Source organism: Mytilus californianus, unplaced genomic scaffold, assembly GCF_021869535.1.
Source record: "Mytilus californianus isolate M0D057914Y unplaced genomic scaffold, xbMytCali1.0.p SCAF_1, whole genome shotgun sequence".
NCBI lineage: Eukaryota > Metazoa > Mollusca > Bivalvia > Mytilida > Mytilidae > Mytilus > Mytilus californianus.
The window spans coordinates 129,208,839-129,221,360 of NW_026262581.1; the positions used below are offsets into that span (position 1 = coordinate 129,208,839).

At 29.8% G+C, this 12,522-nt stretch overlaps 1 protein-coding gene across 39 annotated transcripts in view; it reads left to right on the plus strand.

Annotated features, from left to right (window-relative positions):
• The window catches only part of LOC127712980 (centrosome and spindle pole associated protein 1-like), a 93,496-nt gene that overhangs the window by 9,771 nt on the left and 71,203 nt on the right, over positions 1 to 12,522 (plus strand). For 20 of the 39 annotated variants that reach the window (XM_052219626.1, XM_052219683.1, XM_052219565.1 and 17 more), the window contains exons 4-15: positions 33 to 317; positions 933 to 1,034; positions 1,326 to 1,451; positions 1,833 to 2,090; positions 2,511 to 2,624; positions 4,089 to 4,226; positions 5,046 to 5,273; positions 5,672 to 5,716; positions 6,096 to 6,185; positions 6,672 to 7,046; positions 8,197 to 8,349; positions 11,587 to 11,628. In XM_052219626.1, coding sequence (XP_052075586.1) covers positions 33 to 317; positions 933 to 1,034; positions 1,326 to 1,451; positions 1,833 to 2,090; positions 2,511 to 2,624; positions 4,089 to 4,226; positions 5,046 to 5,273; positions 5,672 to 5,716; positions 6,096 to 6,185; positions 6,672 to 7,046; positions 8,197 to 8,349; positions 11,587 to 11,628 — 1,956 coding nt within the window. The remainder of the gene's footprint in view (positions 1 to 32; positions 318 to 932; positions 1,035 to 1,325; positions 1,452 to 1,832; positions 2,091 to 2,510; positions 2,625 to 4,088; positions 4,227 to 5,045; positions 5,274 to 5,671; positions 5,717 to 6,095; positions 6,186 to 6,671; positions 7,047 to 8,196; positions 8,350 to 11,586; positions 11,629 to 12,522) is intronic. The other 19 variants (XM_052219756.1, XM_052219758.1, XM_052219757.1 and 16 more) reach the window with 11 other exon arrangements.

A 12,522-nucleotide genomic window follows, 5' to 3' on the forward strand; every position in this document is an offset into this window, starting at 1 on the left:
ATGTTATTTTGGCTTGGTATTAAATGTTACAGTTACTTCCTAAGAGAACTATTATGGTCAGGAGTCATACATTGCCAGATCCAAAGTCAATGAAGGAGTTTGACTATAAAGATGCCAGAAAGGAGCTAATGAAGGAAAGAAGAAAGGATTATGAGGAATATCTAAGGACCTATCATCATGATCTAATACCATTGTTATCATCATCATCATACTCCTCTCCACAAACCAGGCGTTACAACAGGCGACATAGCCCATCCCTCCATTACCCAATGCTACCACAATTTTCATTTGATCAGTTCAGGGACAAAAGTTCAGAGGTAATGCCTTGCATGCAGCATAACAGTGTCCAAAGGCTTACTGATAGCATGAGATAAAAATGACAGCACCACTTTAGCGCATTAAACCTGTCCCACACTAATTGATGGCATGAAATAACAAGAGGACAAAAGATAAATTTCCACAACCAGACAACTTGTTTGAAGACTTACAAACTGACAGCATGGAGTGATAATAACAACCTGCAAAGCAGATGAGATAAAACTCAGCAAAAAATGTTAATAAAACAAACCAGTTTTGAAGTTGAAATGGTCCAAAAGGACTATATTTACCATGACTATGTAGCATGACTGTCTTTAATAAATGTTTTGGTAACAGCATGTCATGTATTATAATCCAAATGTTTTGACTAATTTTGGACTAATATTGTACATTGTTATTTATATTGATGTTTAAATAATGTTCTTCTTTCCCGTGTACACAAATGTTTATTTTTAATTGCTGTATACATTTAGAGGCTATATGTAAAGTTTATGTTTGTTTCAGTTTAGTTTTAAGGAAACATATATGTGCAGAAATGTAAGATGTAAGAGGTATTATTTATACCCAATTTATATCTAAATTATCAATAAACATAACATTATTTTGCTATACAGAAGACAAATGAATCACCACGTAAGCCTGAAGTTGATTACAAAGAATGGGAGCTCTCCTTTCAAAAAGAAAAACAAAGAGACTATAATCAATATTTAGAACAGGTACTTTCATTGTTTTAGGAAGTTATACAACAAATATTAAATATTAAAGATAATAAGAAATCAAATTTCTAGAGTTGTTGATATAGTTTTCAAAAAATTTTATTAGTGATCATTGAAAAAAATTATTATAGGATAATTGATACCTGAATAAAGTGCGTTTTTATACATTAAGTACGTTTTTTCTTTTTTATAAAAAGTTTAAAACTGGCTATAAATTATTTTTTTAAAATGTATACAAATTGAAACAATTTCATTATGGTAAAAATGACTTATCTGTTTTCACTTCATTAGAAAAAACGTAGAACAAGAAAACAACCTACCCCTCCAGGGTCAGGTTTAAAGTTTGGGGAGTTTGAGGAATATCGTAAAAAGATTGACAGACAACGCAAACAAGATTACAAGGAAGAGTTAGAAAAGGTAGAGCCCCAAAAGCAATCATTTTACATATGAAAATGTACACAAAATTGTTAATAAGAAGTTTTATAGAATTGATAACCATCAGAACTTATTTAGAAAAGTCACTTTTTAAAATTAAGGTGTTGGCATGATAATTAATTTAAATTTGTTTTAAGATTCCAATGTACTCCTAAGGCAAAAAGAGATAAATTCCCACAAGTTTGAATAAAATTGTGATCACCATGCTAACCTATACGTTCTTTTTTTTAATTTTGATGAACAGTGTCTTTGGAATATTTTATCAATCAGATTATGATAATTAGTTAGATTACATGTAACTGTTGACTATGAAAATTTGACCAATAAAATTACTGATAAGTGTTGTCTGTGTAATTCTTCTAGCAACAGACAGAGCAAATGATGTTAAAAGCACAAAGAGATTATAATACAGTTCCCTTCATACAAACCTCTCCCCGTTTTGATCCTTCCAAAGAAAAACTAGACCATGAAATAAGTGACAGGATAATGAACCAGAAGTTCAAAGAATTTGATAAAATGATGGCGCTGAATAAGACACATGAACAGCATGTACATGTAGATAAAAGAAGGACAGAACGTCCACCAGCAAGAACACAAGATAAGGTTGTACCAGAAGAAAAGGTACTTATAAGTCCTGCCTTATAGACTTAAGCCATACGGATGTCAAACATAGAATAGACTAACACAGACCACCCAACTTTAGTAGTGCTGAACATTCACATGTAGTTCTTCCATATTTTTGTCAATTAAGTAACAAAATCTTGTTTTACAATAAAAGAAAAAAGAGTTTTTTGTATGTGCTTAAATATGGAAATAATATTTATATTAGAATGTGTAAAGGAAATTTGTCTTTAAGTATTCATGAATTATTGAAGAAATAGAGTTGTAATGTTTTAATAGAAGTTTGAAGCACTATTTTTTAAAAGCACATCTTGTTTTGCACATAATAACTATCACATTATCACACTTTTAATGTTGTTTTTGCATATTATTAAATTTTTGCCTGACATCACCTATATTGTCACTAATATTTCTGTATAGACACCAGATAAGCCATCAGAACCTAACCACTATTATGACACATTTCACTATCAGAAACATCAACAACAACTGAAGGATGAAAGGCAAAAAGAAACGAGACAATTCTTTGAACAGGTAGATGATGAATGGGTGAATAGTGCTAGTATTGCTGGATAGTCAATTGCTAGAGACATCAATTAATTAGATTGTTTTAATGTATTTCTGCTGTGCTGTTTTTAAAACTATAACAATGTGTATATATATATATAAATAAGCTATTAGTTTTGTGCTGTTTTAAAAACTAAAACAATGCAAATATATGCTGCACCATTAACAATTTGTTAAACATTGTAACCATAATTGATATAATTTAACCAATGGAAAAGAAAAGTTTCTGTGGAATTTCATCAGAAATAAACTTAAACCAGAAAATAATGTGATAATGGAGTATGGGTATGAATTTCTCAATTTGGCCTGGAAATTTGTGATATATACCAGAAATTATTGTAAAAACTAGTGATCATCACTGATATATTTGTCAACATCTGCTTATTTTGAGTTTCTCATAATTTTACAAAAGTTCTTGTTATTTGTTTATGATAATTGATCAATTAAAATTTTGTAGAATTTACATTTATATTGATCCTTTGCTAATCTACTCCTTTTAAAATCATTTTCATTTTTTACTTTGTTCTCATATTTTTGTTGTAGAAAATATCTTATTTAAATATTTCCATGATTTGAACATTAAAAATGTCATGTGAATTTCAGGTTATTAACACAAATTTCACTTTTAAGTTTATTTCATGACAAATTTTATGTATTTGCCAATTTATGAATATTGCGAAAACATTTCTATATTTAAAAAAAGATGCTTGAATTAATAAAAATATAAAGAATGCATGCTTGTATTGGTTTTTTTTTATGTGCTAGATATCATTTATTGAATTTTTTGCTAGTTTATTTTGTGATTTTTATTTATTATGCAAGTATTAATAGATATTTCATGTTGTGTATCTGCTTTTGCATGTATTTTGTTATTTATTTATATCTTTATATATTTATGTATATGCTTGTTGTATTTAGGTCACCATACTTAGAAATAAAAGCTTATAACTAAAAATCCATCACCGCTTTACACTTGTTGACTTATTAGAACACCACAATACAAAAACATCTGTTCCAATGTTTTCCTCTATACCTATATAATAATCAAGGAAATCCTTTTACAAGTGTTGGATATGTTGTATTGGTAAAACTATGCCCATTTGATACAGATTACAGAATCATGGTAACTAAATACATTTAGCCTAACAATTTTATTATTTGATGAAAACATTGATTTTTGTATTCTTTTAAATTTCTGAGATTAAAATTGTCATCATACATTCCAGTCTTTTAACGTCTTCCACTTTATATCAAAACTATTGTAAAGTTGAGTTAAAAAAAGATGGATTTATCCTTTCTTCAGGTTACAAAATTAGAATTTACTGTCTTAACATATTTCCAGGTTACCTTAGTGTGAATGTTTGCCTAATATACCGCTAGTGAATGGTCGTGCTTTTAATGCTAGTTTCTAACAAAACATCTTTTTCATAGCGGGCAGACCCCCAAACAAACAGAACAAATGGCCCCCCTAAAGAAGAAGCACCAGGGCTTCAGCTGGGAAAATATGAAGAGAAAAGAAAGAAATTAGAGCAGGAAAGAAAAAGAGAATATAATGAAATGCTGGCCAAGGTATTGAGTGGCACCAGAATTTGTATTTTTAAAAAGAATCACAGTACTTTTTTCTATAATTTTCTGACTTTAATCATTACATGTTTTGATACCAGTTAAGGATATTTCTTTTTGACCTTTTGCATGCATAATTAATCTAAGTAGTTGGAGGTTAATTTGTTAACTCTGTTTTGATGTTTTAATACTAGGGTTTTAGCAAGAATGTAAGATTTAATAAAAATTGTTTTTAATTTAACATTAGAGAGTCAAAATCTTGATTGACCAATGTCTAAAAAATTAAGATACTCAATTTGTGTATTCCCCTTCTGTTATTTTCAGTGGAGACTTTCTAATTTGCAGAATATTTATACACAATGCAGATTATAAAGAAGTATTTTAGAAAATGTTCTCTTCATTGTCGTTTTCAGCTTTATTTTAAACAGTTGTTACTAGCTCAGATATACTCATCCTTATTTAAGTTATAAATCTAAGAAAAGATATTTACAGTTTGTATATTAACTGAATATGATTTGTAGTTCCTGACTTACAGCTTAACATTATTAGTAATTCAAAGAGGTAAAATTATCAAAATGTTTTGAATTTGTTTTCCTCGATATGATGATTTTCAGGATGTATGTATTTTATGAATTTAATGCTATATGTAAAGCAAAGTATATAAAATAGAATTTTTATGATATTAAGTTCATTTTAATGTAAAATTTGGTTTTGCAAACCTCAATTTTGATATGTTAATCTGTTTGTAAATTTGATGTTGATGTCTCTTAATATAAGTTGGTGGTGGAGCATTTATTTATTTATTTCCTGTTACACTATTAACAGCAAGCTCAAAGGGGTAAAAGGTCCAAAGGTGCACAGTTAAGGGAAGAAAGATCACAGCCCCAGACACAAAGGGAAGAAAGGTCATTTGCACGGCCCCAGCCAAATTATCCAGATGAAAGTCCAATAACACAGCCCAGAGATACTGCCAGATCATCATTTGAACAGTATGATAGGTCTAGACAGCTTCAGGAAGATAAGGAGAATGAATATTATGATCTTGTCAGCAAGGTATAATTAATATGGCACTGTATTACTGTAGCTGCACCAGATTATGTGATATTTTTATGCTTAGAGAGTTATATAAAGCTTTTATATGTCAAGAAATAAGTTAGACAGCTTAAAAAAAAGCAATATATGTTGAATACTAACCTTTCACTTTTTTGTTCGTCTTTTCACTCTTTAAGGTTTCAGGAAATAATTTTAAAATTTGCATTGAACAGTCCAAACTTTATCACAAAAAGTAGTGTTTAGTCAATTTTTTATGGTCAATCTGGTTTATGATTATAATATTACTCATTTAGATATTTAAAGTTTTAAACATCATAATAAGTTATTTATTATACTAGAAAAATAAACACATCAATGTTGGAAGCTAGTAGTAAATGCTAGTATTGTTCTATATTTAGCTTCAGCATGGAAGAGAAGATAACTCTGTGGAGAGATTACCTCAGGTAGTTGTTCCCCTTAGTGTAAAATCATAGTCTAACAATGTTTAGTAGAGTTAGATCTATATTTATTTCATATAAAGTTTTTAATGTAATGTTTAAATATATTTTGAAGTATTTACAATTTTATTTCTTCTTTATCCCCAATGTTGTGTTGCATTGAAATGTTTTTTTACAAGTTTTGTTCATTTAAAAAGTCAATATATTTGTGTAATATGTTATTATTTTAAGATTCAAATAGGTAGTCAGTTGATTTTTGTACAATATTTATTTTGTAATTTGTAGAAGTTTATATTTTGTTAAATGTGTAATTATGTAAAATTTATTCTTTTTATACAAATTGTTTTTTTTTTTTTATGTTAAAACATTGTTTTGCTTTATTAAGGGGAGACAATCTTCATATACTGAAGGTGAAACAGCAGCACTTACAATGTTAGAGGAGAAAGAAAGAGAATATCAACAACTTCTAAATGAGGTAGCATGACAGTAACTTACCTTTAATTAAGAAGTCTAGTACTTTCACTTATATGCAAAAAGTAAAACATTTAGGAATATATGCCTTTGTTCTATGCTACATTTAATGCAAACTTGAATGGGTCCTTCTGTTTCCACAGATTTTGCCTTACACCTTCCCCTTTACTTTGTAGTGTAGGTAGATAGTTGTAGAATTTGACATGAATGTTTTTGAAAATTCAAAAAGAAAACAAATTTGTGTGACCTTTGATCAATTTGTCATGATAATATCAGATTCAATTTAATCATCTTTTGTTTTTTTCTTCTATCTACTCATTCTTGAATACTCAAGAAATTGGTTGTTGTTTCTTTGTTTAGTTTGTTTTGATAATGATTTTATTTTGGAAGTTTGTTGCATTTAGTGAGAATGTTTGATTAAGAGACACTTTTCTCTATATAAATATAAAATTTCTTGCGGTTGATTACATGTCAGATTGTTGGTTTGTAGTTACAAGTAGAACGTAATGACTCTGAGGAACAAAACAAACCACTTCCTCGACCTGGTAACTCTGATGATACTGAGGCAGGAGATAGAAAACTCCTCAATGGGTCACCTCCTCTGTATCTCCTCTCAGAAAGTCACATGGATGAAGTGGAGAAAAAAATTGAAAAATTGAAAAAATATCTAAAAGAAAGGAATGAAACTGCATATCATACTGCTGAATCCCTGTTGGGGGAAATTGGTGACCAATTGGAGCATGTGCAAACATTATTATCTCCATCATGGCTCATTCCAATGCCAATACAGAGAAGATATCTCAAGTTATTAAAAATTTACAAACACCAGCTGAAAAAAATGTATAGCCGTGAATTCAGTTCTGAGGTATCCCTAACATCAGCTTATGAGTGATGAAGTAAAATTTAATTGCATGAAGCTGTGCTATTACAGTTAACAACAGATAAAAGTGATACAATACAAACTTCTAGCTAACAATCATTGGTCATCTTATTACATCTTTTTAAGGTGTTCCCAAATTTAAATCTAAATTTAAGACCTGTAATGGTTTATAACTTTTTGCTTATTTTTAACAACAGTTTGCATTGGAGAACAGATGCATATATAAAAATAGCTTTTTTCAATCTTTTCCTCTATATTTGAAGTCAATAATGTCTTTGGGTTTTCTTTGTAACTGTGTGTCTTCCAGTCAATTCATTCTTCTGTCTGTTAAATTTTGATACTTTTGCTGTGTTTTTCACTTTTTTATGATATATTTCACTTTAACTTCAATATATATAATGAATGAGCACCTTTAAATATTGCTGTAGATAGTATATGATATGTATCTTAGCATTACTCTCAGAATGATTACTTTTATTTTTAAGTTAATTTTCAGGAAAATGCAAAGGATTATACATACTAGCTGCAACCTAAACTCTTAAGTGTCAATTTGGCTATGGCAAATATTTTTAAGTGTAACTTATTGATATTTAAATTCACCATTTATAGTTTGAAATTCACCATTGTGTTAGAAGTTTATATCTCGCACTAATTATTAATTGCAGGATAGAAGAATTATTGTGTATCATTTCTTACAGATTTTACTACCCTACATTATATTCATTTAATATGAACTTCTGTAATAAAGTTTCTACTTATTAACAAATGTCATCATTGTTCCATTTCAAGTTCAAAATGTTATTCAATTATAAATAAAATTATGTTTATTCTTTAATGTTACTGTATGATGAAGTATTGTAGTAATTTGTTATTACAGGATATATCATGATTACCTAACAGTAGGTAAATGATTCAAATATACCTATTCTTTTTAAATACAATTGGTTTTACAATTATTCTGATGTTTTATCTTCATTTTAAATTACTTCCAGCTGCCTTTGAATATGTTTTAACATTTAACATTTATTGGTAATAAGTTTTTCTTTATTAATATGGTCTTTGGTTATTTAGTGATGCGAACCCATTTTGATTATTAATAAACTCTTTTGATGTAAAATGTTTTGTGATATTACAGCGACAGGAAAAAGAAAGGGAAACTCACAGAGAACAGTTACCACCAAAACCCCCGACTCCAGGGGGTATGTTTAATAAACTTGGTGCTCATGATAGACAGAGGGACAAATTAAATGAAGAGAGAAAGGAGGAGTACAACAGATTGATAAATGAGGTATGACCTGTCTGTTTGCTTTTATTTACAGAGTGAAATGTTTTTTCCTGCTGTCCCTGAAATATATTGTTTAGTAGATATTCTTAACCCTTTTTCCTTAATGAAGAGACTATACTCTTAAGGCTATTATTGCATGATATCTATTTAAACTTAATAACAAGCCTACTCTTACTATTATTCTACATTTTTAAACTGTTGAGTAAAGAATAATATAGATTTCAAAAAACTTATAACTTAAGAGGAATTTGATCTTTGAACTGACCCTATATTTTTATCAATGACTTTTCAGCAAGCAGAAAGTTTTTATGAGGTAGCAAATACATACCATACAATGATGGCCGATGAAGTTCATTTTGAGGTATTGCAAGAAATGGCTTATTCAAAATGAGTGAAATTTTGCACAGCCTGAATAATGACTCCCTTCATAATACCCAACCATTTCCTGGTTTAAACTGCCTGATAAATGAAAAAAGTAACAAATAAGTAAAAAATTATTAATCACCATGATCAGAGTGGTGATCTTTGCACTATACTGCAAATATTTTTATGCCCCCGTCATAGCTGAGGGGGCTTTAAGTTTTACCTTTGTCCATCTGTACATACGTCAGCCCGTACGACCCTATATTGGTTTCTGTTCTCAAACTTAAGTTTGCCTCAACCAAATGATAGGAAACTTATACACAATGCTTATTAGCACAAAACACATATCAAGTTTGAATTTTGGTGTCGTCGCTTTTACCGTTCTAGAGTTAGGCGGCTTAGGCCCCTTTTCAAATGGAAAAATTGTTGAAATTTTCGTTTCCGTTCTCTAACTTAAGTTTTCCTTAACCAAATGTTATGAAACTTATAAACAATGCTTATCACCACAAAACACAGATCAAGTTTAAATTTGGGTAGAGTCACTTTCACTTTTCTAGAGTTATACCCCTTTTACAAATGGAAAAATTGCTATTTTTTTTGTTTCCGTTCTCTAACTTAAGCTTGCCTCAAACAAATGTTATGAATCTTATACACAATGCTGATTACCACAAAACACAGATCAAGTTTGAATTTTGTCGGCATCACTTTTACTGTTCTGGAGTTATGCCCCTTTTCAAAAGGAAAAATTGCTGAAATTTTCGTTTCCGTTCTCTAACTTAAGTTTGCCTCAACCAAATTTTATGGATCTTATAAACCATGCTGATTACCACAAAACACAGATCAAGTTTAAATTTGGGTAGCGTCACTTTCACTTTTCTAGAGTTATGCCCATTTACAAATGGAAAAATTGCTAAATTTTTTGTTTCCGTTCTCTAACTTAAGCTTGCCTCAAACAAATGTTATGAATATTATACATAATGCTGATAACCACAAAACACAGATCAAGTTTGAATTTCGTCGGCGTCACTTTTACCGTTCTGGAGTTATGCCCCTTTTCAAAAGGAAAAATTGCTGAAATTTTTGTTTCCGTTCTCGAACTTAAGTTTGCTTCAACCAAATGTTATGAAACTTATAAACCATGCTGATTACCACAAAACACAGATCAAGTTTATATTTGGGTGGAGTCACTTTCACTTTTTCACTAGTTATGCCACTTTACAAAAGCAAAAATTGCTGAATTTTTCAATTCTGTTCTCTAACTTAAGTTTGCCTCAAATAAATGTTATGAAACTTATACACAATGCTTATTACCATAAAACTCAGATCAAGTAAGAATTTGGTTAGCGTTACTTTTACCGTTCTTGAGTCATATCCCTTTATAATGTTATATGCAAGCAGGGGCATCATCTGTTTCCCATGGACACATTTCCCATCTAATTTTCATAAATTGGTACAGGTCTGTCTAAATTGAAATCTGTAAACAAAAGGCATCTTTCTAATTTTCTTTGGTAGTTTTCTTTGATATTTAGTGTAGATCAATATTTTATTGTATGGTACAGATAAGGATTGGAAAAAAGAAAGTATTTAATATTTGAACCCAGTCATATAATTGTTACAAAATGTTTGTTATAATTATGTGTAATCAGGCATGTACCAATGCAGAAAAAGGGGCCTTTCTGGGTGTTTGATAAAAGCTGTTACAATAAGAGACCTGTTGTATTATGCTGTGTCAGGCATAGCTCTTTGTTGTTTAAGAAAGGTGGTTTTTAGGCTGAAGTTTATTTTAAATTATTGTGTTGGAATGTTAACATTTCAGCATAATGAAGCATTAGTTGGATTGATAAAGGGAGTTCATTCTGATGTAGAGGCCAGAACTGAGGTAACAGTGTTGTTTAGTGGTACTTTGCAGTCCCATCCTGTGTAGTGATACTTTGCTGTCCTATCCTCTTACCATGTACATGTAGGATTAAACTTTATCAAATTTTTTCAACATGTCACAAGGTTCTTGTTAATTGTGAGATATTTTATTTACATATTGTATATACTATTTATTAATTATATATAAATTTCATTGCTGCAGTCGATCCATAGGTTGTGTATTGTTTTTATAAAATGCAAATTAATTTATTAGAAAGTCTAAATATAAAGATTTGACATTCTTTTTCCATATTTTTTTCACTTCATATTGTTATGATGTGTATTTTAAGTTAGTATGTGGTTGTTACATTTTCAAAGTTGATTTTGCTATATATGATTGCTAACAATTAGTATTATCTACTGGTTTTGATGCTTGTATATTGCATGTTGTAGATCAAACATTTTTGTTGCATTTTAGAGTTGATATAGCAATACTAGATTTAATAATTTTAGCTCAATTGGCTTCCAAGGTCTTGGATAAAATTGAAAAAAAAGTCTGAAACCTAAGCTGGATGAATTGATATTTAAATTGGAAAAAATCATCTAAAGGATGTCTAGTTTTGAAAATTCCAACTGCTCAAAAAACAATAGCCACTGTACCTTAAAATAGCACTTAGGGGAATATCATTAAAAACATGTTTTAAATCCTGAAAATAAAAACCTTTTGGTAAATGATCCTTTAATGATGCCCCTTTAGAATTATGATAGATAACCTAAACTGTCGCAATTACGGTTCTAAAATTAGAAAAAGGACAACAAAATTCTACAAAAAATTCTGAAAATTCTGAAAAACTCTTTGGTTATAAAATACCTTTATATAAAAAAATATGGTTCATTACACCAACCGCCATCTGCCACGGCTTACACCCTTAGAAAAATCAGAAAATTGGCACAGAAATGGAGATAGGAGAGACAGTGGACTTTGTAGCATATTATTTATACATTATCATTGCATTTCAGGGTGACCAACGCGGTAGAGGAAGAAGAAGTGAACCAAGGGAGGTAATTATGAATATGAAATAATTGTATTCCTTTCTTTTAGATTTAATCATGGAGGTTCATAAGAAATTTTTGAAAAAGTTCCCTTGCTACAACATAGATTTAACTGTTTTGAGACAGCAACAATGTGATTTGAGAAGATATATGGATTGTAATAAGTTTAAAACAACCTTAATCTTTGATTGTTCATATGGTTAAAGAGGCTATATTTAAGGAATTATTATAGATGAATTTAGGGTTACATCATATTGAAACTTACTACAAATGTTCATTATGGTATAAACTTTTAAAAATATATGCTAAATTAGGGTGCTGACCCATATTCACTGATAGTGATAGTGTGAGCAGGGCATATATTCTTGTTTTATATAGAATTTTTATTTAAATAAAAAAAACAAAAAATTCTGAATAATTCTGAATAGTTAAATGTCATTTGACATGAAACACATTTACATAGTGATATTTTGATTATTAAATCTTATACCCTTACCAGCTACTTTATGCTTAAAAACTACTGATTATGTCATATTTTGACTGATAACTTAAAATTAATATGTACAACTATCAAAATAAAACAGTTTAAAAATAAGCTAAGCAGTCTTCCAGCTAGGCCGTTTTCAGAGGGTGCAGCACCCGCCCTTTTTAGAGTGGCGCCCTGTGCCCTTTTTATACGCCCGTTTACGGGACGTATTATGGTATACCTCTGTCCGTCTGTCCATCGTCAACATGTCGGACATTAACTCAAAAATGCTTTAACCAATTTGCATAAAACTTTGGTGAATTGTTTATATCTATTGACGTAAGCTCCCTTTCGTTTTTTATAAAATTTAGATTTTACGTTTCCGAGTTATTGGGTTTTATTCATTAAAAAAAGGGGGATTTTTCCAGTTTTCAGAC